The sequence below is a fragment of the Camelus dromedarius genome, chromosome 10, assembly GCF_036321535.1.
Source record: "Camelus dromedarius isolate mCamDro1 chromosome 10, mCamDro1.pat, whole genome shotgun sequence".
Taxonomy (NCBI): domain Eukaryota; kingdom Metazoa; phylum Chordata; class Mammalia; order Artiodactyla; family Camelidae; genus Camelus; species Camelus dromedarius.
In genome coordinates, this window is record NC_087445.1 from 72439716 (window position 1) to 72466411 (window position 26696).

Consider the following 26696-nt stretch of genomic DNA (forward strand, 5'->3'; position numbering starts at 1 on the left):
TTGTCCACTTTGCACAAAAATGTATTTCTGTGACATCCCAAAGTATAGACATTTACCCAGGCCCCAGGTGATAAAGCAACGCAATGTGAGCTCTGTCCTGGGCCTGGTTCAGGCCATGTGAGCATGGAAGGGAGGGGCAGATGTGGCCCATCTGCCAAGCTGAGGGACACAGGGCCGCTGCCCTTTCCCAGGGTCAGGGGAAAGACCCCAGGGGAACTAGGCCGGGCCCCTCTCCCCTGGGCTGCTCATCCAGCCTGTTTTGTTTGGAGGCAGAAACGCCACGAGAATCCAAAAACAGACCCAGGGAAAGATGAGGGAAGAAAAGCCACCCCTGCAAGGGCCGCCTGCAGAGTCAGCTCTGCTCCCAGGCCGCTTGTTCCAGAGGGGCTGCCTCACCGCCATCTGTCCCATGAGAAGGGAGTCCAAGGGACATCAAGGGAGGATCACAAGATCTTTCCAGATACATTTGTGTCTCACACTTTGAAACACAGCACAGAGGTTCCCAAGGGAAAGCCTGGGGGCAGAGTGGGAGGGGCGTGGGAAGGGCTCCGGAGGGCCGAGTGGGGCCACTGCAGGCTGGCCAAATGCTGGTCCGGAGGTGTCTGCCTGTTGCCGCCGGTAAAGGCTGGCGTGGGGACCTCCTGCCTGTGAGAGGTGTGGGGTCCTCTGGGCAGCGGGGCAGGCAGGGGTGAATGAGGCAGGCTCAGTTCTGCTGGTGGGGTGCCTGGGCACCGTGGGTACTGCGGGCAGATGAGGGGTGGGGGTGGGGTAGCAAGCCCCTGGCCCCAGGAGGTGCTGGCTTCCTGGGCTGAGGGCAAGTTCTAGATATGTTTGGCAGAAGGGGCAGTGGAATCTGCCCGAGTTCTGACCAGCCTGGGGCTGGGGCCTTCAACAGCCTGGGACCTGGTGGGAGACTAGGAGGCAGCCTCCATAGCAGCGTGGCCGCAGGCAGGCCTGGCCAGAGGGCAGCAGAGCCACTGTCAGCCCCGCTCCTTGAGGACCCTCTGGGGCTGAGGCTGCCTGGACCTCGGCAGGCACGGCTCACTTCCTTGCCCCAGAGAGCCCACAGCTGGGAGCACCAAGGCATTTGGGAGACCCAGTGGGGTTAGGTTTAATCCCCAACCCCATCGCCATACCCAGGAACCTAGATGGGGTTCTCAGGCTTTGGTGCGTAGGTTAGGGTGCTGGCGTGGGCTATCAAAAGCCCACTGCCTCTCCTAACAGGAAGCAAGGCCAGGGTCTGAGATTACAGGGAAAGGGCTGGACACTCACAACGTTAGAGGCATTTAGTCTGGCAGGGGTAGGAGTGAGTGTGGCAGCGATGAAGGCTTTGAGTCGGGGTTTGAGAATGGCCAAGGAAGCTGCAAGGACTCAGGGAGTGTTTCTTTTGTTTTTGTACAGAAATCATACACACAAAACTTCACACTTCCTAACCAAAAAAAAATAATATATATATATATATATAATATATATATCTCACTAATGTTAAGGAAAAGCGTCGGTTGTGCAAAAGTCCCCCTGTGTCCCTTCATCCAGTGGGAGGCTCCCCGAGTGGGGATCTGCCAGCTGGGCTGCTTGAGAGCGCTTCCTCCCGGCCTTGTGGTCCAGAGTAGTGGCAGCCATGGGGCAGAGGCCTCTATCTGGACGTGTCCATGTTCTCCTCTTTAAAGTTACTGCAGTGCTCAATCACCTTGCTGGAGACAACAGGAGAAAGAGGATGGAGAAAGGGCTTGGATCTGGGCGGGCCCAGCCCTGCCCTGCCCTGCTCTGCTCTGCTCTGCCCTGCCCTGCCCTGCCCTGCCCTGCCCGGAAGATCCGGCTGCTGGATTTGTTAGCAAATGTTAACCATGATGCTGATGCTGAGATGATGTGCACAAAGCGGCTGGCCAAGTGGCCAGCATGTGCGGGGTACTGAGGAAATGATACTTGTGGCCACGAATACCATCAGCCCCCGTGCTCCCCCACCTACCTCCCCATGCCCACCTTCCTACCTCTCCACCCCAGGGCATCTATGGTTAGGGGCTTCCCTGAATCAGCTCAGGCTTGACCTCCAAAACCTTCTGGTCCTTTCTTCAGCAAAGTCCTCCTTCTTCACTTTTCCCCTGCACACCCAGGCCTTCTTCCCAAAAGTGTACTAGTGGTCCCCAACCTGACTGCACGTCAGATTCACCCAGAGATCCAGATCCAGTGGTAGGCCCAGGCAGGGCTGGGGCAGCTGTTCTCGGACAAGTTCAAGGGCCTTTGACAATGCATATTCCAGGCCCACCTCCCAGACCCACTGGAAAAGAAAATCTAGGGGTGGGGGCTTGCATATTTTTAACAATCTTTATGGAGATTACATTTGCAAACCACTCATTTTACCATTCTCAAGCTCAGACAAATCTGTTAATGAATGTTTAAGTAGTGCCTTTTGCTGAAAATAAGTACGAAATGACCAACACTCTCCAGCCCAGGGAGTCGTCGTCTGGGGAGCCTCTGAGCTCCAGGTCCCTCCCCCGTGATACTCTTTATTCCACACTGAGGTTAGAACTGGGGTAAACTTATCTACAATCCCTTCTAGAATGGATGCTGGAGAAAGCAAGGTCGTTCCTGCTGGTTGCAACACACAGCATTAATGAGGGTCTCCCTTGTGCGCTGACGGGTACAGGACCACAGTGGATGATATTCTAGACACGGCGGTGGTGAAAACCACATGGCAACAGAAGGCCTGATGGCTCTGCCGTGTCCAGGACCTTCACATTCAGAAAGTTACATGCATTCTGCCAGATCCCTGGAATGTACTTTACTATACTGTGTACTCTCTTTAGCTGGAATGTCTTTGGCCAAAAATAATGACAAAATCTGACCTGACTTGCTAATGCCCAATGATGAGAGGATGAATTTGCTGGGAATAAAAACAAAAAAAAAAGCTTACAAATGAGGGCAATGATGCTCTGATCAGAGCTTGATCACCCAGTTTCTGGCCACATTGTGGCCAAAACAACACTTAGAGAGGCCCCAGCTGGCGGTCAGTATGCTGTCCACCTCCACCTCCACCTCCACACTCAACTCTGAGTTGCCTCTGGTAATTTCAGCCATTCCTAACCATGAGCGCTGTGTTCCTCACTCCCCCAAGTCTAGGCTCCAAGCAAAAACACTGCCAGTCTCTTACCGGGCCATTTCCTTGGTCTCCTGCCTCGCAGTCACCATCTTGATCATGTCCCTCAGAAGGGGCATCCCACCTTCTTTGATCAGCAGGGGGCAGTACTTGTCCGCTGTGGGGTAAGGGGCCAACAGCAAGTGATCAGGGCAGATCTTCTATCAGCCTGTTGCCCAGAAACCACCCATACCCCACTCCGGGAGGGGAGGGATGAGCCAGGGCCTCAGTGGGGGCATTGCTGCAACCAGGCACCTACCATGCTTACCCAGCCTGGGGCCCAAGTTCCTGAGGCCACCTGGGGGAAGCAAGGGGTGAATCCCTTGGAAAAGGCTCTTCCCTTTGCTTCACAGTGGCATTCCAACCCCCCCCCCAAATGTCACCCAAACTAGTGCTTCCTATTCTCCGAGAAGTTTTTGTAAAAATAGAGCTTCCTAAGCACTGCCCTCAGGTCTCCTGATTCAACAGATCCTGGAACCTGTGCTTATTTGTATTTTTAACAAAACACCTCCAGGTGATTCTGGGACCACCCAGGATGGAAGCACCAGGCCTACCTATTGGGTGGTTTCACAGTTTACGCCAACAAAGAACATTCTAGGGCTCGGTATCAGGGCTATACACTCCACGGAGAACACGGGCATTTCAATGGCCCTCCAGCAGCTCCATGTAGTAGGAGCTATTTTTATCCTCTCCATTTAATGATGAAGGAGCTCAGGTTCGGAGAGATGGAGCAATTCATTCAAAATCACTCTAGAGGCTTGTCTGAGGGAGTCCCAGCTCAGGGCCCTTCCTGTGCTGCACTGCCTCTTTGAGGTAAGGTGCTATTTTTCAGTAAGACTAACTTCAGGGAATAATAACAAAGGTTAATGCTTATTGAATAGCTGGTATGTGCCAAGCACTCCTCTAAGCACTTAACATGTCTTATTTCATAGCAATCCTATGAGGAAAGTACTATCATTATCCCATTTTAAAGATGAGGAAAATGAGGCACAGAGAGGTTGAGAAACCTGCTCAAAGTAACACAGCAAGTAGGAGAACCAGGTTTCAAACCCAGACAGTCTTCCCCTAGAGCCCGCACTCTTATCCATTCCGTGGGTAACAGGACAAAGCAGTACCCAGGCACCAGGGCTCAGCACCTTCCATTGGTTCTCTTTTCACATCAATCTTAGGAGGTAGGTATTATTATCCCCATTTAACAGAGGAGGAATCCAAGGCCCAGAGACTCCAAATAACCTGCATGAGATCACATAACCAGTAAAGGAGAGAACTAGGGGTCAAGCTTGGTCTGCCATCAAAGTCTGTTAGTGTTGCCCCCTTATCCTCTCCCCCAAAGCCACCGAGCAGAGGGCAGTTCAGGCTCTTTTAGGGGAGGGTAGGTGGCTCTCTTTGAGGAAATAAGCGAGAGTTGTTTTAGTTCTCCCCTGTTTTCTCAGGGGTTATTTCTTCGTTTGGGTTGGTCTTACTCTTGCCTTACAGAAGGCATGGAGATTTTGGACTCTTCACTCATACGGAAGCAGGAAACACTACAAAAGCTGTCTGGGGTCTCTGGATGAGCTGTCTCACTGTCCCACCAATGCTGGAAAGCAGAGGGCTGTGTGCTGGGGCGCAGACACGGGCACCGGCTCCCATAGTGTTCCACGCGGCTGAGCACCTCCTTGAGGGCAAGTCTGCTTGCAGGAGAGGAGTAAACAAAGGGCAAGTGGGTACTCACGGTAGACAGACACCAAGTTGTACAGGGCCCAGGTGGCCCAATGCTGGCTGACAGGAGAGATGCCCTGGGGAAGGAGGCGAAGAATTGGCTCAAATGACCTGCAGGAAGAAAAATCAAGGTCACTTTCATGCCGGGCATCGCTGGGGGGCGGCGGGGCAGGGAGTGTGGTGTATTGTCTCTTGTTGGGGGTTTTTCTCACTGAAGGGTCCTGTGGACAAACGATGAGCAGGCTGGTAGGATGGAGTGGATACAGGGGCATCTGGCCCTTTAGACCATTTTGGGCACCAGCAAACGGAGCTCCTTTGTGAGAGAGACCAAGAGCGTGGACTCATAGGGAAGGAGGAGGTAGGGCAGAGACTGGGGACCACAGCAGGGAGGAGAGCCCAGCCTGGGGGTGGGGGGTGAGCTACCCTGGGAAGCAGAAGAAAGTGTGACTGCACTCCCTGTAATGGCCTCCTACGGGCCATCTGGAGTCATGGTCCAAAAGCCTGAAAAATGCACGCGCATCCCCGCCCGCCATGGGCCAGTGATTCCGCATCATCTCTCCTGTGCAGAAATGACAGTAACTGGAGCGCCGGCAAAGCCACGAGCACGAGCCTGTTCTCCTCAATGTGGGTTTTCAGCTTCAATGTCAATCAGTACAAGATGGCCCAGCCACACAGCGAAAGTGACCCAGTCATGAAGATGAGGGAGACCCAGAGCTGCGGCTGGAAATTCAGTCACAAGACAGTAAGACCTGATGCCAGCTGGACTGAAGGTAATTAGATCTACGTATAGAAAACTGCTGGAAGGCGAGCTGCCGGGGTGTGAGTGGGAATTCTCTTCCAGGGAATGAATGGTTCGCTGCTTTGTTGCCTGTATTTTCTTCTTTTTCTTTTTTTCCCTCCACAATTTAACATGTATCAAATGGTTGTAAACAGCAGGCTTTGGGGACACACAGGTGTCGACGGGATGGAACCAGCACCAAGTTATACAGTGCCATGTGTGCCTTTATGCACTGCGCTGCATGGACGACACCTCGATCGGTAAGAGACGGCAGAGGACTCGAAGAGGGACGAGCGGCTCTGACCAGACCCTGCTGGGAATGAGCGTCCTGTCCCAGCACTCACCCCACATCCACACCCCACCCCTCCCCACTCTGCACCTGTAATTGATATTTCTCCGTGAGTTGATGTCCCAGCTCTGGATGGCTGCCCACATACGCTCCTCCACCTCCTCCCGCTGGGGTTCACAGATGCCCCAGGCCTCAGGCCCATCAAACATGATGTGGGAGAGGACGCCGCAGGCGTTGTAGGAAACCTCAATCCCATCAGCCTTGCTCTCCAGCAGGTTGCTGCCAAGAAGAGAGAAAAATGGAGTTCTGGTCCCCAAGTCCCCCCTTCAGATACCAGCTGCTGGACCCCAACTTACAAACCAGATTTCTTTATCACTTATTATCCATACCCAGATGACTTCTAAATGGGATTTGAAGTTGTTTAAGATAAGATGTAGCTACAAGAAGACCATTTGTGGAGGGTTGAAAGAACAAGAAACTGCATCACAGAGTGAAGGCAACATTTGTAACAGAAAACTAAGCTAAGAATAGTTGCTGCAACTGAGCACTGACTAGAGCTCTGAGCACCCTGGCAGCCAAGGCAAAAATAGAAAGAGAAGTACCAACCTAAAGACACTGATGAATTGGGAAGTCATTAGCTGGGGCCGTAGCTCCTTCACCTCTGCTACGTTCCCCAAGAGTCCCAGCATATTCCGATGCAGTTCCTGCTTCTCTGGGAACTCCTGGAAAAATGACAGCATTGGGGCCGTATCAGTTAGTACTTAATTAGTGTCTGGCATTGCTAACCTAGAAGCTTTATGAACATCTGTCTGGCCATTCCAAGTAGACAAAGAAGGGTACAATGCGTTGCCCTGCTACCTTCTAGTTCACCTAGGGCAGTGCTGGGTACACACTATAAGGGATTAACATTGTAGGGTTCCTTGCCACAAAATCAAACGCTGAATGGAGATCTGACCTATAAAATTATGAATGGAGGGGAAGGGTATAGCTCAGTGGTAGAGTGCGGGCGTAGCATGCACAAGGTTCAATCCCCAGTCATTCCACTGAAATAATAGAGAAAGAAACCTGATTATCCACCACCCCCTTAAAAATTAAAAAAATTGTAATTAAATTTTACAATTTAAAAATTAATTATTATATATATAATATTAATTTTATGATTAAAAATAAATAAATAAATAACATTATGAATGGGACAAACTCTATTTACCAAAGTTCAAATAATTAGTTTAAGGGAATCCTTTTGGAAACTAGAGCAAGAAAACAAAGAATGAGTTTTAGGATGAACAGAGCATCCTACTAGACAGAATTCTGTCTAGCTGATATTCCAGTGGACCCCAGCCAGACTGTGGGCCGTCTGAGAAACCACGGCTGAGTGGATGGGGCGGGGTGTCCCCTTGGAGGGAGGGCTCTAAGAGAGGGCCCAGCCAGGCCATCCGGGTCAGGGGAGATCTCTGCAGCTTATGTTGGCAGCGAAGCCTGGGCTAGTGGGCCTGTGGGTTGGCCTCCCCTGCCCCTCCGCTTGAGCCATTGGGAAGGGAGTTGCTGACGGAGTTGGTTGGTCGGGGACCCGGGGACAGAAGAGTAGACCTGCGGGGGTCCAGGGGGCTGCTGCTGCTGGGGACAGCACTACCTTCAGGCAGTCCAGGAAGAGCTTCATGCCATTGAAGTTGAGGAACATCTCACAGTTGTCGGGTGTCTCATCCGTGATGTTCCACAGGGCGCTCCAGGAGAACTCCATCACCTGGTCACACTGAACGAGGAGGGGGCGCTCAGCACAGGTTTGCCTGGACAGGTCGTGCAGGCCCCTGGCACCCGGTGAGGGGGTCCCCTGATTACCACGTGGACAAGCCCCAGGGGCAAACCAGTCCCCTCTCAGCCTAGGGGAGGGGCGAGGCAGCTCCATGAAGACTTGACTTACTATCTTGTCCAGAAGCTTCTTCTGAATCAGCTTCAGCATGGTCTGTGGGCAGAGAAGAGAATTTGCAGGGGGCCAGGCTTCAAGAGCTACCGTGTCCCCCAAGAACCACAATGGAGAGGAATCAGCAGTGCTATTCTTGCTATCCTAACAGGGCCAAATCTGCCCATCTGTTTGGGAGGCTGCTGGAAGAAGTGCAACCCACAGACCTGGATCTGGTGTCAGGAGGCCTGGGTGCTGGTCCTGGCTCGACCCTGACCCTGTGTGGTTGTGGGCATGGCCCTCCCACTCTGTGGGCTTCAGCCTTCCTGGTCATAAATGAAGAGAGACTGGATGTGCCTTCCTCATTCTTTTCTTCCTTTCTTCAGCAAATATTATCTCCCCATTGTGCACCAGGTCCTATGCTAGGAAGTGCCGGGGATGGAATGATGGAAGGAACAAGATGGCATCTTTCCCTATAGAGCTCACGTCCAGGGGGAAGCTGACATTAAACAGACAGTCACTCAGATACTTATTTAATTCCACCTGGGAAGATGTAACAGGGGCACCTGGTCTGAGGAGGCAGGAGTGACTTGTCCATTGGGACCTAATGGGAGAACAGAGGGACTGGGAGAGGATGACAGCATGTTCTAGGTGGCGGAAATCTCTGGGGTCATAAACAACATTTACTGTTAGGAAATTCTTCTTTTGGTCTAGCCTGAATCCTCCATGTGGGCAGTGGGGCTATGGAAGAGGGAGGGAGGGGCAGCCAGCCCACCCACACGCACCACAACGAAGCCCATCTTGCCCACGGCCTCCTTGTGGTCATTGTCCACCTGGCAGACCAAGGCATTGCACAGGTGCACGGCGATGCGCTGGATCGACTCATCCTGCCGCGTGGGGTTGAGGATGCTGAGCAGGAGCTCGTTGACTCGGCGGTACTGGAATTCTAGCTCCTCAGGGATGCTGAAGTTGCAGAGGGTCAGGCAGCAGTTCCGCTGGACCTGGGAGGGCAGGGAGACAAATGGGGCACAGTCAGGGTCAGACTTCGGAGCAGGACTTGAGGGGCTCTCTAGAGGTGTGAGGCCATCCAGAGCTGTGTTGGTCCAGGAAGGCTTTCTGGAAGAGAAGATGCAAGGCTTTTTTTTTTTTTAATAACATTTTTAAAACGCATGAAATGTAATATACAAAAGAGTGCCTAAAACACAAATGTATAGTTTTACAAATAATTATAAAGCAAACAAGCTTTTCTACAACCATGTAACCACCACCTGGGTCAAGAAATAGAATACTACCAGCACCCAGGAGTCCCCAGTGTCCCTTCCTGATCGTAAGCCCCTCTCCCTACTACAGAGAGCCCCTATCCCTGCCTTTCTATTCAAAAGATTCCCTGGCATCTGCTGCTTTTTGTTCAATCACAGGTTTGCAAGATACACCATGTTGTTGTAAGCAGCTGAAATGCTTTTTTTTTTTTTTTCATTTGCAGTATAGCGTTCCAATTTATGTATCTGGTTCTCTGCTGGTGGATGTTCAGGTAGACTTCACTGTTTGGCTACTTCAAACAACATCCTTGTATGTGTGTCCTGGCATCTGTGTGCGGGCTTCTCTAGGGGACCCCTGTGTGGGGTGGAGCTCCTAGGTCACAAGGTTTGCGTGTCTTCAACTTTACCAGGTAATATCGGACTTTTCCTAAAGTGGCTGCACCAGTTTACATTCCTACCAGCAGCACGGAAGAGTTCTGGTAGCTCCACATTCTCAGTTTCCCTTTGTGTTGTCTGTGGGTTTATTCGTTTTGTTTTTTTTTTTTTTTACCATATTCTCAGTGCATTTTCCTTATAATTTAATTTCTTTCCATCCTTTCTCATTAGATACTGGAAGATCACCATATTTCATTACTTAGGGGATTAGAGGCTATTACTCTTATTAACTCTGTCTTTTTTGCCCCTACAATAAACATATATTTTTTAATTTGAGAAAAAAATTTTAAATTAAAAAAGCAATACTTACTCACTGTAAAAAGTTCAAATAATACTATCTGAGCAGAATGTTAAAGCCATTCTTCAGCAGTAATCGCTGTTAAAAGTTTGGTGCACATCCTTCTAGATTTTTCTACTATGCAAATACAAATAATACTTGGGGGAGAGGAAAGGCAAAAAAAAGGTTTTATATGTATTGGTCCAAAATTTCACTTAGCAACCTGCAGAGCCAACCGTCTTTCCACGTTAGGATGTGCAGATTTACCATCATATCCCATGATGTGGGTGGATCTTGTATCACTTTTCTAGGTCCAGGCCCTTATTGCTAAAACATTTTAGTTTCCGCTGATTTCTGTGTAATCAAAAAGGGAGGATGTATATATATATCTTTTTTCTCTAAGAACAATTCTAACTGTGGAATACCTAGGCCGAAAGATAAGTACACTCACTGTTTCGGCAGGTTCTCACAGGTTGACCTCCGGAAAGTTTGTGCAGTTCATACCTCAACAGTGGAAAGTGGGAGACTGTTCTTCCCCTGACCTTTGCCAACACGAGGTATCATCAAGAAGTGGCATCTTGTTACTTTAATTTTTATTTCCTTGGAAGAGTTTTATTAATTTGGGAGTCTTCAACTAGCAAGTCTTTTTTCATTAAAAAAAAGACATGCATTTTACCTGATTATAAAATTGATCTGAACGTGGGAAAAATAGTTGCTCTTGAGTCTGGAGTTGGCAGGCAGTGGGCTTATCTGACGAGGGACCCCTTCTCATCCCTGCAGGGAGCCTTTCAGGAGGACCATTCGGGAATACATACCAAATGCTTTAAAAACACACAAACCCACTGCCCCGGCAATTCTACTTTTAGACATATCTTTAACATCAATTCAGTGTAGTCAGCAAAGCCTTATTTGAAATAGCAAAATATGAAAAGTAACTTAAATGTTCAACCATGGGGCTGACTTAGCCTATGTGTTCAGGGGAGCCCTGTCCTGTTACTCAGCGAGGATGGGGCCTGGCCGCTGCCTCTGAGCCCCAGCACAGAGTCAGCACCAGGGCGGTCTCTCCCTGGATGAGGAAGCTGAACACTATGCTGACACCAACAATTAAAAAGCTGAATTGTTAAAACCAGCTGCCTGGGGGAGGAGAGCTGGGATTGCAAACAACTTTCACTTTCTAGTTAATCCAGTTTCGTATTACTTGAATTTGTTTGTTTTCTTAGCCTTAGGTATCTCACTTTTATAATTAGGAAAGAAACATCACTTTTAAAATTATGTTGTAAAAACAGTTGTTGATATGAGAGATGTTCACATTCACAAGACACTGTCGAAATGAAAATCCACGTTACACACACAGTACACACAGAACGATCCTATTTACCAAATAAATGTGCACAGACTAAAAGCCAGAACAATAGATATCCAATGTTAACGGTGGCTATCTCTGTGTGGTGGGATTATGGGCGTTTTTTTCATTAGCTTTGTAATTATAATTTTTCTTCAGTAAAAATTTTTATTACTTTAATAATAAAAGAAGCTATTGAAAAAAAAACACCACCCTCCGCCCCCAGCCAAGTGTTACTAGGCAGAAGGGCCAAAGAGTCAGCATGAGCAGAGGCCCGGGGCAGAGGAACAGGGTCTCTGGGTGGAGGGTGGCAGTGGGCAATGGAATGGCTGCATGGGGTCAGGTCACAAGGCCCTGAATGCCAGGTCCGAGTCTGGGGGTGATGCTGAGAGGGAGAGGGGTTGGGAGACGGGGTGGAATAGAGCCAGGAGAGGAAGGGTGAGACCAAGCACGGCACCCTGAGGGGTGTGTGAGCCTAGGACACAGGGTGAACAGGAAGAGGGGTGGCTGGGCCAGAGCATGCAGGGCTGCAGCGGGTGGGGGCTCACCGTCACCTCCTGGTAGGATTCCATGCCATTCAGCACCACCTGGATGACCTGCCGGCGCAGCTTGACGCTCTGCTCTGAGCGGTACTCGGAATTGGTCAGGTAGAAGAGGGCTGCGCTGCCTGTCACTTGAATGTTCTTGTCATACTTGTGGCACTTGAGGGCCGTGATGACCAGCTGTAAGGAGACAGGGTGCGGGCCGGGGTTGGCCAGTCCAGTTAAAGTTGTGCAGGGACAGGCTTGGGCTCTGTGAGGGGGCTGGGACAGGTCCTCCGGGGCAGGGCTCACCTCGTTCCTGCTCTCTGAGGGCAGACGTAGGGGTTGGGGAGCAGAAACAAGGCCAGTGCTGGGGCAAGTTAGGTGCTGCGTGGCAGGGTTGGGGTTCGGGAGGTGGGACAGCCGGTGTCCTGGGGAAGAGGAAGGGGTATAGAGAAGGGAGTGGTGGGCATGGACAGGAGCCCCGGGGCCCCCCAGGGTTGGGGCTGACCTTCAGGGCTCGCAGAAGCTGGTTGCAGCGTTCGATGCGTGCGATGTCAAAAAGCAGGTTGATGGCCCGTGAGGTGATCTCGGGCCTGTGCTCCGTGTAGGCCTCGATGGCATTCAGCACCTGCTCCTCATTTTTGTCACCACTTACCTGGAGAAGGAACATGCTCAGAACAGCCCGGAAGAGGCCACATGGAGGCATCCCTGATCCCAGCTCTGTTTCCAGCCTCAGGGCAGATATCCCCCTCCCTTCTCCCTGGTCCTCCCTCCTCCATCCTCCCTCTCACTTTGTAGGCCGGAATGTGCGTGAGGCGGCACAGGGAGGTTTCGAAGAGCCCGAGGAACTGCAGTGGCCTCTTCAGAGCCCGGAAAGGCATGATGCTGCTCTTGGAAGGCTCGATGCTGAGGGAAGAGGGTGCTGGGGTCAGTGGCCTGGTGCTCAGGCCCTGGGTTCAGCACAAAGGACAGCCTCTCCCTGGGGAAGGTGAGGCATTTCTTTGGGGCCCTTTGCTAGGCCTTCTGGCTTCATATTTTTTTTTTTAAGTGCAGGGGATAGACATAGACCCCACCTCTTGATGGAAGGTGACCAAGTCACATTGTAGAATGTGTGGGATGGGACACATTGCAGCCATCTTTGGAAAATCTGATCTGGCGTTCTAGTGAGGAAGAGTCGGCTTTAGGTTTCCCCAACAATCATGAAGGGACATGCCCATCAATCAAACCCCACTCTAGTCCATGGGGCCTATTTCAGCCAGATGGGTCTGAATCAGATCTCTCAACCAACCAACCTGGGAGCCAACCTATCTTCCACAACATCTAATGAGTGGCAGATCCTGCCAGCCTCACCTTCACACCATTACACCATCCCTGGCCAGTCTGAGCGCTATAATTTTCCAGTCACACCTTGAGCTCATACCTCCAGCCTTTGCACATGCTGTTCTTTCTGCTAGAATACCCTTCCTCTCACAAACTCAGAATGAGCTTTCAGCACAGCATGGACGCCCTTCCTTCTCCTTCCTCCTTCCTGATCCTCAGGGCAATCCCAGTGCCCTGTGCTTCCCCTGCCACAGCCCCAGTCATGACCTGTCTGTCCCCACCAGCTCACACAGACTCGAGAGGGCCTGGCTGGTCTCTATATCCAGCACCCAGCACCAGCACTTGGCAGAGGGGTGCTTGGTAAATGCTTGTTGAATGACACCCCGCCAGCAACCATGGCAGGTGGGTCCCCACCTGGTCTGCCCTGCTTCCTCGTCCATCTTGGAGATGCTGCAGTTCTCCAGGATCATGTGGCCAGAGATGTCCAGGGACATTAGGTTCCCCAGCTTCTGGACAAAGAGGCTCAGCACCTTGCGAGTCAGTTTGAACTTGTAGTAGCTGGAGAGGCGGTCTCGGGAGATGTCCAGGTGTCTGGAGATGGGGGTGGGGGGCACAGGTCAGGAGCCAGACATGGATTGGGGCTGCCTCGTCAAGCCCTGCTGCGTCAGCCTGTGGCAGGGGAGGACCCATCCCTGCCACAGCCACTCCAGGGCATCCTAGGAAAACACCTGCTCAGACCCAGGTGCCCTGAACAACCCTGATTCAGCCAAAACATTGAGTTTAAGGAATGGGATGGTCTCTTCTATCCCACCTTGCTGGGGGCTCAGGACCGTTTGGGACTGATGGACCACCCCACGTCCCCGCCCCCACCCCAGTGAGCTCTGGTCGGCAGCTCACCGCAGCTTGTGCAGCTGGACGATGACGCGGATGTGGTCGTCCGACAGGTCCATGTTGTAGAGCACAAGGGACACCAGGCTGTCTTTCCACTGGGTCAGGAAGGCCGCATCACTCGTCTGAATGCCCGAGAGGTCCAAGGCGGCCAGCGAGTTGAGCGGCCGCAGCAGGGACTCCACAGGGACCCCATCAATCATGCGGCCCAAGTTAAGGAAGCGCAGGCGGCTGAAGCCCTCGAAGGTGAAGTCCTTAACCAGCACCTGGCAGGTGGGGTTGACGAGGCACTCGTCTTCACAGCCCCCTGGGTTCTCCTCCTCGTAGAAGATGTTGGCACAGCCGAAGAGGCTCAGGGACACCAGGGTGTGGCTGAAGCTCCTCAGTGTCTGCAGGCTCTTGGCGGACAGCTTCTCGCAGTTGGTCAGGTACAGCTCCACCAGGTCCTGGCGGCAGCACAGCCCCGTCACCACCACACCCACCCCGTGCCCTAGGCCTGGCCCTGGGCCACACGTGGGATGGGGAGGGGTCTGCGCAACGGGATTTGGGAGCTGGAGGCCAGTGACCCTGCTCCGACTCACTGATGATGGCCTTCCTGGTGCCTGGTGACCGAGACTCACCTGCTTGCGAATGGCTTCCAGGTCCTGGTCCTGCACCAGGTCCTCGCGGAGGTGGATACGAGTGAGGCGGGTGCTGCGGGGGTCCGAGAAGAGGCTGAAGAAGCTTTCATGCGGCTCGAAGTTGCAGGCGGCATTGACCAGCTCCACATATCTGGGAGGCAAGGAAGCCTGGCTCAGGGGAGGGACCCTTCTCCTCCCTTCAAGGCCCAGCATAAGCTCTCCCCTCCCTCAGAAGCCTTCTCTGATCACCCGGGCAGCAACTGCCATCTCCTCCGCGCCCCTCATCCATCTTCCTCATAGTAACTGCTAGGATCCTAACTACTCTACAGGTGAGATTAAGGGTGCCTCCAGGAACCAGGAATCCAAAGGTAGACTGACTGGTGATGAAGGGGCCTCTTATCAATGGCAAATCCCAAGCTCTTCCCCTCAAAACTGTAGACACTCAAACACATCCACGGTTCCCATCTTAAGCCAGCTTCTGGTTCCTTGATCAGTGCCTCCCAGGACCCTTTCCAAGAAGAATGAGCCACAGGATTTGGTGTTCCCAGCTGGGTTCAGGGCAAGCACTCAATCAAACCCTGTGGAGATGCCAGCTGATGCCAGAATCCTGGTCTGGCGGAAAAGGCTGTGGAGCCAAACTGAAACCTAAATCCTGGCTTGGTGTTCACAACTTCACACAAGTAACTGAACTTCCCCAGACCTCAGTTTCTTCATCTGTAAAATGGACACAACTTTGGTCAGCAAAGTGTCCAATCTAGTGCCTGAGCCACATTAGATGCTCAGAACATTTTTACAAGTTGGGCTCTCAGGTAACACACAGATTCTCACTTTTATATGCAACTATTTGGTCTAATAATTTCTCTTTAGGCATCTAGACTGAGCTCCCCACAGTCAGGCATGCATATCACCCTAGAAGCCTCTATTAGTGGGGAGTCCCCTGGAAAAGCCACATGAAGATTTTCTGAATCATTTGATCCCTGCTCATGGATCCATTATTTGGGCCCTGGTGTGTAAACGTGTATATGTTCATGTTCACACACAGATGTGTTCACAGGCACAGGCGTGCATGTGTGTATGTGAGTGTGTACATAACCTGCAGTTTCATGCTTAAACATACCCTGAACTGAAGAAGCCCACGTGTGCATACATACACACGGTCCTTCACATGCACACCCCGCCACATAAATACCAACATCCACACACATACCAACATGCACACACATAACGTTACAGTCATGGAGACCCCAGTGATCTCCGGCATGCACAGATACCCACGTGCATGCACACCTCCATGTGGTGCACACACAATGCTCCCAACCCCCCCCCACACACACACTCAGGCTGAGACTCGTGCCCCAGCCCCAGCCCCGCGCCCACTCACTCATTGACGAGCCGGTCACAGATCTCGCTGGGCAGGAAGATGTCTGGATGGAGCCGCAGAGTCTCCTTGTCCAGCAGGTAGCCCAAGGTGCCATCCAGGTTGCGCAGGCAGAAGTCGGTGCAGAGGGCCATCAGGGACTCAGGGGTGTCAGACGCCATGCTGGGAGCAGGCAGGAGGGCCACTCCAGGACAGGGGCCCCCAGGGGCAACGGTGACTCCCCAACACTCACAGGACCATTGGCAGAGCCACAGCCTGGGGAACGGAAAGAAGCTAAGTGAGCCACACGTACGGGCCAGAACCACCAGCTGCCCCATGTCCACTCTCTGAGTAGTAAAACTGAGGCCCTGATGGCACATACGAATTAGCAGCTTAGCAGGGTCAGGGCCCAAGACTCCTGATCCCTCCTTTCCCTGCCCTGCTCTGTTGCGCTACATCTATGCATGATTAGGTCTGCAAAGAGCAGGGCTCCTTGTCCACGCATTTCTGTGCCTTCCCAATGTCTGTGAGCAGACGTGTGTGCTCGGGACCAAGTGCTTGGGTGGGGATAGTAGGGTTTCATTACCGTCTGCATTGGGGTGTCCATTGCTGTGTATACAGCTGTCACTGTTGAACACTTAGTACGTGCCAGGGCTTTACAGACATGCCATCACTGAGTCTCTTTATATATGGTTAAGAATGAAGGCTCCTCCCAAGAGACATGAAAATATACATCCACATAAAAGTTGTACACAAACATTCACAGTGGTATTATTAATAATAGTCCCAAACGGAAACAACTTAAATGGCCATCAGCTGATGAACAGACAAAAATGGTATTCCCGTGCAATGGAATATTATTCAGCAGTAACAGGAATAAAATACTGACACACGCTACAGGACTGCACCTTGAAAACATCATGCTCAGTGAGAGAAACCAGTCACAAAAAGCCACATAGTGTATGATTCCGTTTCTATGAAATGTTTCTCCAGGATAGGCAAACCTACACAGACAGAAGTAGATGAGTGGTTGCCTAGGGCTGGAAGGTTGGGGGGGGGCAGGGCAGGGAATGGGGAGTGACTGTTCCGACGGCTATCAGGTTTCTTTTGGTGATGAAAATGTTCTAAAATTGGCTGTGGTGATGGCTGCACAATTCTATGAATAATATAAAAACCACTGAATTATCTACTTTAAGTAGGTGAACTGCATGGCACAGGAATTACAGCTCAATAAAACTGTTATTTAAAAAGTGAGGTCCCATGGGGGAGGTATACCTCAGTGGTAGAGTGCATGCTTAGCATGCACAAGGTCCTGGGTTCAATCCCTAGTACCGCCACTGAAAATAAACAAATAAATAAACTTAATTACCCCCCCTGTCTTGTCAGACAGAGAAAGACAAATACTGCATGATATCACTTATATGTGGAATCCAAAAAATAAAACTAGTGAATATAACAAAAAAGAAACAGGCTCACAGATATAGAGAACAAACTAGTGGTTACCAGTTGGGGAAGGGAAGTGGGGGAAGACAGGGACAGGGGATTAAGAGGTACAAACTATTACATATAAAATAAATAACCTATAAGGATACATTGTACAACACAGTGATTATAGCCAATATTTTATAATAACTGTAAGTGGCATACATAGAGTGTAGCCTTTAAAAATTGTGAGTCACTATGTTGTATACCTGTAACTCGTATAATATTGTACATCAACTATCCTTCAATTTAAAAAAAAGTAAAGTCTTCTATTGTCTTCATAATCTTGAGGCAGGTAGATTTCTTAAGTAGGACTCATAAGGGAAAAATGATAAACTGATCTGCATTGAATAACCTTCATTCATCCATGTGCAAAAATTAATTTGCGATGGACCACAGACCTGTATGTGAAAGGTAAAACAGCAGATTTCTAGAAGAAAACATAGGACTATATCTTTATGACTTTAGGGTAGGCAATAATTTCTCAGATAGGTCACCAAAAAAAAAAAACATAAGAGAAACTGATAAATTGGACTGCCTTGAAATTTAAGACTCTTTTCATCAAAAGGTATCATGAAGGAGAAAGGGCAAGCAAGAAGCTAAGAGAAGATATTTCCAATAATACATCCAACAAAGGACTCATACTCAGAATATAGAAGCAGCTTCTACAGATCAGGACATAGCATCCAGTTAAAGAACAGGCAAAGACTTGAGCAGGCACTTCTTAAAGGATAAGGAAATGGACAAGAAACATAAGGGAAAGGCTTCAGCTTCATGAGTATCAGGAAAACCACAATGAGATACCATTTTGCACCCACCAGAAAGGCTCAGCTGAGAACAGCAGTAACACAGGCCACACCAAGCCTGTGTTGCACGCAACTAGGGAACAACAGGAAGTCACCTACACTGCTGGTGGGAGTGTGGATGGGTGTGAGCTGGGAGTGTAACTGGAATACTGTGTGACACTCTCTGCCAAAGCTGAACACATACATATGTTCAATATTCAGCAGCTCCACTCCCCGGTATACACCCAACAGGAATGCATATAAAAGTTCACCAAAAGACACAGGCAGGATGTCCACAGCAGCACTATTCCTAATAGAACAGACTCTGAAAGTCCACTGACATGAGGATGAATATTATGGTACGCTCACCGATGAAACACACCACAGCAGTGAGAACGCACAATCTCACAACAGCTTGGACGAACCTCACCGTGTTTAGTGAAAGGAGTCAGACGCACAAGTACTGAAGGAATCCATTTATGTATGACTCCCTGAAGTTAAAAAACAGGAAAATCTAATCCGTGGTGATAGAAGTCAGGACTGTGGTTACTTTGGGGTTTGCCTGGGCGTTGAGAAGCTTCGGGTCTCTTACCTGAGTGTTGGATGTACAGGTGTGTGTCCTTTATGAATATTCAGGGAGCTGTATCTCATGATATGTGCACTTTTTAAAATGCACATCGTTATTCAACAAAAAGTTAAGACAATGGCCTGAACACCACAGAGGTCCACGTTTAGAAAGGATTCGGGGTTCAGCTAAGTGATGCTCTAACTGATAGCGCATCCTCAGCTGCGATAAGTGGCCAACACAGAATGAAAACCGAACATTTTCATTCAAAGTGAGTGAACAAGATAAGAAGCAACCAACCATTTATAGACCCGAGGAATATAGACAGTCAGGAATTCGTCCCAAACCATTTCCCTATCAGAGTCCACATCAGAAAGGGGGGAAAATAGGCAAAATGAACCCATGGTGTTAGAAGCCAGGGTTTTGCAGGGAGGCAGTAATTAGAAAGTGGTGGGGGTTGCCTCTGGGGCTGATGGGACAGGTGTGTTCTGTGGAAATTCAAACTGTCCGCTCACGCTTTGTGGGCTTTTCCTATCTACTATCTTTCAATAGTTTTTAAAAATTTTTTTAAAGTGAAGGCTCTGTAGTTAGACAGACCTATGTTTCAATCCATTTCCATAATCTACTGGTAAATTTTGTAACCTCTCTGAACCTCAGTTTCCTCATCTGGAAAATGGGGACAACAACCCCCAATTCACAGGGCTGCTGGGAAAATGCTTTGTCTCAGGCTTGACACAACTAAGGGCACAACAGATGGTGGTGATGACCCCATCCTACAGACAAGGAAACTCAAGCTCAGACAGACAGGCTACTCTGTCTAAACTGGGATGTTAGCCTCGTCTCAGGTTCCGTCACCTCATCTCTTAAGGGTTCTGAAGGAGTTTAGGGCTAAGCATTGCCCCTGGCTTCTTGGAGCCTCCGCATCTACATTTGAGCCTTCCAGGCTGCTCAGGAGATCGAGTGGGCAGCCATAGAACACTGTGCCCTTTGGAATCACCCGTTCTAAGTTCTGGCACCATCACTCACGGGTGACCATGCTCTGAGAGCTTTGGAGTCGGGCCAACTCAGCTTCAAGTCTCGGCCCTGCTGCTTAAGAGCAGGTGAACTTGGGCAAGTGTTTTCACCTCTCTGTGCCTCAGTTTCTTCTCTAACATAGAGAACACTGTGTGCAGATAACATGGAATGATCTAGAAAGGGCTTAGCCTGGTGCCTAGTACATAGTCACTGCTCAATAAAGGTAGCTTTCACCATCATCACTATCCCCATCCCCATCATCCCCTCCTCCTACCTCAGGTGCCCGGGTCCCAGGGCAGGGTCTGTTCCTCCCCAGCTCCAGGTCCTTGCTCCCCAGCCCTGGGTCTCCTGCCATGAGGCCCGTTGTGCCAGCTGTCCCACTGGCTACGTGACGCCCTCGAGGAAAGGTACCATGAACAGGCTGCCTGAGCCCTGGGCATTCCCTTCCTTTGCCTTCACTCGAACTTTCAGATCTCCAAGAGCACAGTGGCTTCTCTTGCCTGGGAAACTGGACCCAGTTTCTCCCTCCCGCTGGCAGGGAGATGTGCCCTGCTGGAATCTGACAAGTACAATCTCTGCCAGTAGCCACTCAAGGCCTCCAGAATTAGAACCAGCTCTGCAGCCTCCTTGCTGCCCACTGACTCCCTACCCCAGCCGAGCTGGCCTCCTTCATTGTGCTGGCTACAGGCCAGAGGCACAAGGTCACCTTCAGACCTTTGGTCAGTTTATTTTCTTTCAACATCCAAATCCAACTAATTATTCCACTTTCCACTCTAAATACTGCTCCCAACCCCCAAAACAGACTCATGTCCCTCCTCCAGGAAGCATCTCCCAACCACTCCAGCCCACACTACCTCTGAACTCTCCTCTTTACTCAGCTGATGCCTACGTGCCTGCAGGCCTTAGTGTCAACATCACTTCCTCTGGGAAGCCTTCCCTGACCCGCCAGGGTGCTCTTGCTGTGTGCCCTACAGGCCCTACCATAACAACTAACATATTGTACTGACGCTGGTTTAATTATCCAGCTTCCCTGCCAGACGACCAGCTCCACAAGGGCAGGAACGGGGCTGTCTCATCCAGCAACATCCCTGGACTTAGCCCAGGGTTACTGTCTACTGAGCACTGTGGGTCCAAGGGTGAGCGAAACCAGACAAGCACGCTGGCTCCAGAGGCAGACAGACATCCACCTAAGAAGCACACAAACCCGTGCCATGTAGCCGGGACCAGGGCTCTGAAGGAGAGGGCAGTCCCTGGGGCTCTGGGTGCCTATGCCAGGGGGACCTGCACTGGACTGGGGAGCCAGGGCAGGCGTCCTTGGAAGTGACATTTCAGCTGCAACCCAAAAGATGAGTCATAGTTAGCTCCAGTGGTAGGGAGAGAAGGGAAAGCTGTTCCAGGAAGGAGGATAAGATGCTCAGAGGCTGAAAGGGCAGAGGGTGCGGGACGCTGGCAGCACGAGCCCAATTCCACGACTATTTGCTGAACAAAGGAAGGGCTGCACAACCCATATGGGCCTGACACGTTGTAAGGTTTCAACACATGCCTGTGGAGGGGATGAGAGCGACCTGCAGGTCATGCACACAGGGAACCCAGAAGGCAAGGTGAGTTCTCATATCCTCCCTGCCCATCGTGCCCAGGGCAGTGCCGGGCACCCTGTGGCCACAGAGGACCCCTCACCACTCTGGATGAGGGAGACACCAGGGGCTTTGCCTCTTCTGCAGGATGAGCCCAGTCACCCTGGTAGCTGCTCTGCCCTAACCCTGAGCCCCAGGTGGGAGAAACACCATCCAGTCAGCTGCCAAGATCACCAAAAGCCCCCAAAATGATGAACCAGGCAGACGGCACCATCTGATAATCACCTTTCGGCCGTGCCGACCCTGCTGCTGGGGGGTAGGGTGACCCGGACTGTGGAGCCGTCCATCTTGGCACTGAGGCTGGGAGCCCTGGGGACTGGGGTGCCCTGCCACTTGCGCCCTGCCACCATCTCCGCCCACCCTACTCCCAGCCCCTAGGGCTCCTCATCCGCGTGGCAGGCACCAGCCATCTGGGATTCTGGCAACCGGAGACAGAGGGAAGTCTGATTCTGACAGAACACCACACAGGAAGAAGAACCCTGTGTCTCTCTCCATCCCATCTCTTGCAGATTCTTTAAAACTGGATCCGTCAGGAGCTATGCCATCCTGGGGGGTGGGGAGCAGTGGGGACAGAACAGCCACCACCACCACCTCCACACTGGTTGCTTCATTGTGGCCTGAGCCCCTTACAGGCTTTATTTCATATACTCTCTTATATAACCAACAAACAACAATCCCTAGGAACCAGTACTTGCGGCTAATTCGTCACTTATGTAGCGATTTGTCTAAGGATCCCTCCCCCAGCCCATGAGCTCCAGGAGGACAGGAACCCTGTCTGCATCCACACTTTTGGGTCCTCGGGGCCCAGCCCATGCCTGGCACATAACACAATAAAGGTTTGCTTTTGCTCCAGGTACCTCACTAAAATACCACAAGGTAGAGACTGTTAGCTCATTTTCTGATGAAGAAAGGTACTGAGGCTTGTCTGAAATCACGCAACTAACAAGAGGGGGATGTAATCCTAAATCAAACCCATTCTTCTCACCAAACCATCCAGTCTTCTGTCCATCCAACGGAGGGGAAAGAGAATCTGAGGTCCAGAGGAGAGAGCACGGGACTCCGCCAGCATCCTGACACCCCGCCGACAGAGAGGCTGGGGGAGCCAGAAGCTCTGAACCTTGGAGCAGCACCCACCCTGTGAAATATTAACCCAGGAGCTGGGGGGGGGAACCCAAACAAATGTCCTATTTACAGAGGCTGGAAGCTTTCCAGGAAGGAGTGGGTCACAGGCCAGATATTGGGGAGGAGGAGGAAAGGCTGCTGTGAAGGGAGTCAGGGCAAGTGCCACGGGTGCCCTGGGGGCAGGGGTGCAGGTGAGGATCAGAGAGCATCCTGGGGGTTGCCAGCCTGCAGAGACTAATTTATAGGGTGGGCTATGCTACAAAGATGTGGAAATGGACCGGGGCGGGGGGGGGGGGTATGTGCACCCACTGTGCACTCCTTGGTGCCACCTGGAAGCAGAGGGGCCTTGGGGATACCTGGGTTCCATGCTTGCAATCAATGATCACAGCCCTACTAAGCACCATATTCCAAGAACTCGGCTACGTACTCCACATGCATTAATTCATTTAATTCTCCCAGCAATCACACAAGGCAGGAGTTATCATAACATACCACTTACGGAAGAGGCAGCTGAGACTCTGAGTGGTGATGCAACTGGCCATGGACTATGTATGCGTACGTGGGTCTACATGTTCATATCAATATGTATACACGTATTCGTTAGTTTGAGACCCAGAGTTTTGAGCTTTCCATGCATATTCTCATTAAAGCCACAGATACCCTATAGGGACATATTTTGTTTTCTAGATGAGGAAACCATAGTTCAAAGATTTGCAGTGACGTGCCCAAGGTGCCCCGGTAAGTGCCCAGCTCTCTCCACCATTACGCTATGGGCAGGAAGCATTTCTCCAAGCTTCAGCTTTCCCTTCTGCGACATGAACCTTCACTGCTTCCTTACAACTCGGAGTGTCCTTGGGCACTGAGCACAGATAATCAGGCATCACTGGTAACTGTCTTATGGGCATATATCTTTTTTTGACCATGGGACTAGATGCTTCCTGAGGAAGGGACCCTCTGTGATCCATGGCACCTCCATGACACAGTGAGCACATGACTGGTTGGTGGTGAGGGAGGGAGCCTCAGCTCCACTAGGTCCCCAGGCAATAGTTACCAGTCTCAATATTCATCAGGGTCTTTACCTGTCAGTGGGTTATCAACAGCACCTACCATATAGGGTTGTTGAGGAGATGCCATGAAATAATGGCAATAAGGCAGTAACTAATAATTATGGAGTGACTCTACACTGGAAATTGACACAACATTGTAAACTGACTATAACTCAATAAAAAAATTATGGAGTGATTTCCTAAGACTAAAGCTTGGAGAGACCCTTCTGCTTATTTCTCAAGCTGGAAAATCAGCTTCAGTGATTGAACCAGATCTAGGATGTTGGTCTCAAAGTAAATGACCCAACAGGGGTCTCTGAACTCGCATTTTAGGAGTTAAGAACAGCTATGGAATTGAAGCCCTCGGCCCTAAAGTATGTCTGCAGAATCCTGGTGGTGCTAATGACGACAAGAACTGTTTTTCCACCTTTGTAGAGAACTTGTGAGTACACCGAATTCTTTCAAAACCTGTGTCTCACTTCATCCTCCCATACCCTTCAGTTAGTGTAGAGATAGGAAAACTGAGGCTCAGACAGGGGATGGGACTTGTCCCCAGGTCCTCAAATGTCTAGTCTGAGGTTCTGTCCACAACATCTGGCTCTAGCAGCCTGGCTCTCAGCATATGACTGCTCTGACTTTTCATTTTCAAATCCTCTGGCCCAGCTGCCCTGCTTAGCTTATGACCCAAGCCTGATGACATAGTCCAGGCTTCGGGGTTGAGGAGAGAGATCAACCATTGTTCCACTCCCTATAAGGCAGGCTGCAAAATCTCAGCCTCTGCTGGGCACTTCCAGGATCAACAGTCTCCATTGGCAGATCAGCCACATACACCCCAATCACACATTTAGGGTCAACATACACTGCCCTTCCCAACCTGTCTCCATGTCATATTTATTTCAGTACCTTTTTGGTCTATATTACATGGCAGAATGGGGATTTGCTGGGCCTTCAAAAAAAAAAAAAAAAGCCCCTGTAACCTTCCACTGGTATCAAAAAAGCCAGGACCAAGCTACCATATGCAACTACGGTTTCCACTGAGGGTGACAAGAACTTTCCACTTTGTCTCCTACACTGTTCTCCAAAATTCTACTAGTTTAGGGAGGCAGCCAAGAGCTGGTGACATCATCAGCTGGTGCTAAAAAGAAAGGCTTTGAGGTAGACACATGCAAAGGGTTCCTCACCATCGTCACTGCCATCAGCACACCTGCTATGTACAAAGGGCGTAATATGTGCCATACACTGGGCTAAGCACTTCAGTCCATATCTCTCATTTAGCCCGACAATCCTATTTTACAGATTAGGAAACTGAGGCTGGAAAAGGTCCCTTGCCCAAGTTCTCACAGCCAGGAAGCAGTGACACGACCTGATTGAACTACACTGCTCTACGGCTGTCCTTTTTAATTTATTCCATCAATAGTCATTACAAAGATGGAGAAAGGGTACTTACAACACCAGGCCAGAACACAATGGCCACTTGTCATCTAAAACAAATCTATATTTTCTCTGACCACCAGACACTTCAAGTTAGTACAGTTCTGAAAAGGTGCCCCATTAGACACCCTGTGACCCTGCATCACATGAACAGCCCCTGATATCCTCCCCACCATTATCTGGCCCCTGCTCTTCTCTGACTTCCTTGTCAATCACTCTTCCCCTCCTTCGCTCTGCTCCAGCCCTACTGTCCTCTTGCTGTTTCTTAAAATCATCAGGTACACTACCTCAGGACCTTTGCACTTGCTCTACCTCGAGAGTTACGTGACTCATTCCTTCACTCCCTTCAGGTCTCTGTTCAGGTATCACTTTTTAGAGACCTTCTCTGATCACCCTCTATAAAAAGAGCAAACCCACTCTCTGGCCCCTTCATGGCCCTGCCTGCTTTATGTTTCTTCACCCTACATTATTACCACCTTACATATGTTTACAATTTGCTGAATGTATGAGTGAACTGAAAGACACACTCCTCACCACTGGCAACCACCCACTGCTCTAAGTACAGCCTTTTCAAAGCTGTCTTCAATGTTCATTCTAACCAGTTTGAACCCTGAAGAGAAACATTCTGTGGGAAAGATCATATGGAGTTATTTTTCCATGGAGGTGTCAGACATTCCTCCTCTGGTTTACACATCAAACGTGCTGACAGGTACAAAGGCTGGAAATCTTGGACTCTTTGGGCCAAAGACCAGCCAAGTCAAGTTCCAACCACAGAGCTATAAGTAGCCAGCACAGTCAGTTTCACTTTCAGCTCACCTATCGGGCTCCCTTGGCCCTTAGGTTTGCAACCCCACCCATCCCTTTTCCACCCTGCCTGATATCCCTGCACCTTGTCATCCCTTCTGGGAGCTTATCCAGAATCCATGCCGTCCATGAGCTTTCAAGCACTGCTTTGGGGGAGCTTAATCTCATCCAACAGGTAGGAGGGGCAGAGGCTGGCCCTTTCAGCCCTGCATCTATCTCCCATTTTGTAGGGGCATGCGACAGAGCGTCATTTTCTTTCTGGATGAACGGAGTTTAGTTTTAAAGGCACGTTTCTCAGACCTGGCAGCAGTAATAGAGAAGGGAGCCCTCCCACCGTTGGCCAAGATGGACCTTTGCAAGTGTTTGCAGCGGCGATGGTGAGGCACCAGAGGCAGGAGGGGAAGGGGGAAAGACACAGATACATCCCTTGGCCCCGGGATTGGACGGGATGCTTCCTCTGTGAGGAGGAGCGGAGGATGCGGCCCGGGAGAATCCAGAGCCAGAGCTCCTGAGGAGCTCATCAGGCTAGGGCCGGGGTCTGGGGAAGACGGGGGTCGGCGGGGCGGAGCTTGGGATCCCAGGGACTGGAGCCCCGGGCGGGAGGGGGTCGCGCTGGGGGGACCCGGTGGCCGTTACCTTGCCCTTAGGGCTGCGGGCGGGGCTGAGGGCCGCCGGGTGCTGGCTCCGGGGCCCGGCCCCTCCCCCGATCCGGCTCCTACGGCTCGGAGCCTGCAGCCGCCGCCGCCTCCGCTGTCAACAAACCCTGGGCGCGTCACTTCCGGGGCCGCCCCTTAGCAACAGCGAACGGGTTCTCCCGACCCGTCCGGCGGAGAACGCAGACAGCGGCAGCCGAAGGTTCCGGGTGTCCGGAGCGGCTCCTCTGCCGGACACCCGCCAGGTCTGCGGGTGGAGGAGGGAGCGACTGGGCCCCAACCCCGGTCCTGAGCGCTCTCCTCACCGGTTTTCGCTGGGCTCGGGGGGACCCGCTCG

General features: G+C 51.0%; 1 protein-coding gene across 4 annotated transcripts; it reads right to left on the reverse strand.

Annotated features, from left to right (window-relative positions):
• ZER1 (zyg-11 related cell cycle regulator) lies at positions 1–26466 on the reverse strand. Of its 4 annotated transcripts, none has more exons than XM_031450625.2 (16): positions 26343–26466; positions 15848–16099; positions 14467–14617; positions 13856–14292; positions 13373–13549; positions 12430–12544; positions 12147–12293; positions 11663–11836; positions 8587–8802; positions 7823–7864; positions 7535–7654; positions 6508–6623; positions 5992–6180; positions 4848–4945; positions 3152–3254; positions 1–1694 (listed from the first exon to the last, which is right to left on the reverse strand). In XM_031450625.2, the coding sequence occupies exons 2-16, from the start codon at positions 16003–16005 to the stop codon at positions 1637–1639; spliced, it is 2301 nt and encodes a 766-aa protein (XP_031306485.1). In that variant the 5' UTR covers positions 16006–16099; positions 26343–26466; the 3' UTR covers positions 1–1636. The 4 variants fall into 4 exon arrangements, with proteins under 4 accessions (XP_031306485.1, XP_010982561.1, XP_010982559.1 ...); XM_010984259.3 differs by lacking the exon at positions 26343–26466 and adding an exon at positions 22289–22382 and having other exon boundaries at positions 11669–11836; XM_010984257.3 differs by lacking the exon at positions 26343–26466 and adding an exon at positions 22289–22381.
• Between the last annotated feature and the right edge of the window lie 230 nt (positions 26467–26696).

Excerpts from the sequence above, each read along its gene's own strand:
- ZER1 (XM_010984257.3), bottom strand. Across the intron at positions 12,294-12,429 it reads CGCACATTCCGGCCTACAAA|GTAAGTGGTGACAAAAATGA; the intron begins GTGAGAGGGAGG and ends TTCCTTCTCCAG. Across the intron at positions 1,695-3,151 it reads GAGACCAAGGAAATGGCCCG|CAAGGTGATTGAGCACTGCA; the intron begins GTAAGAGACTGG and ends TGTTGTCTCCAG.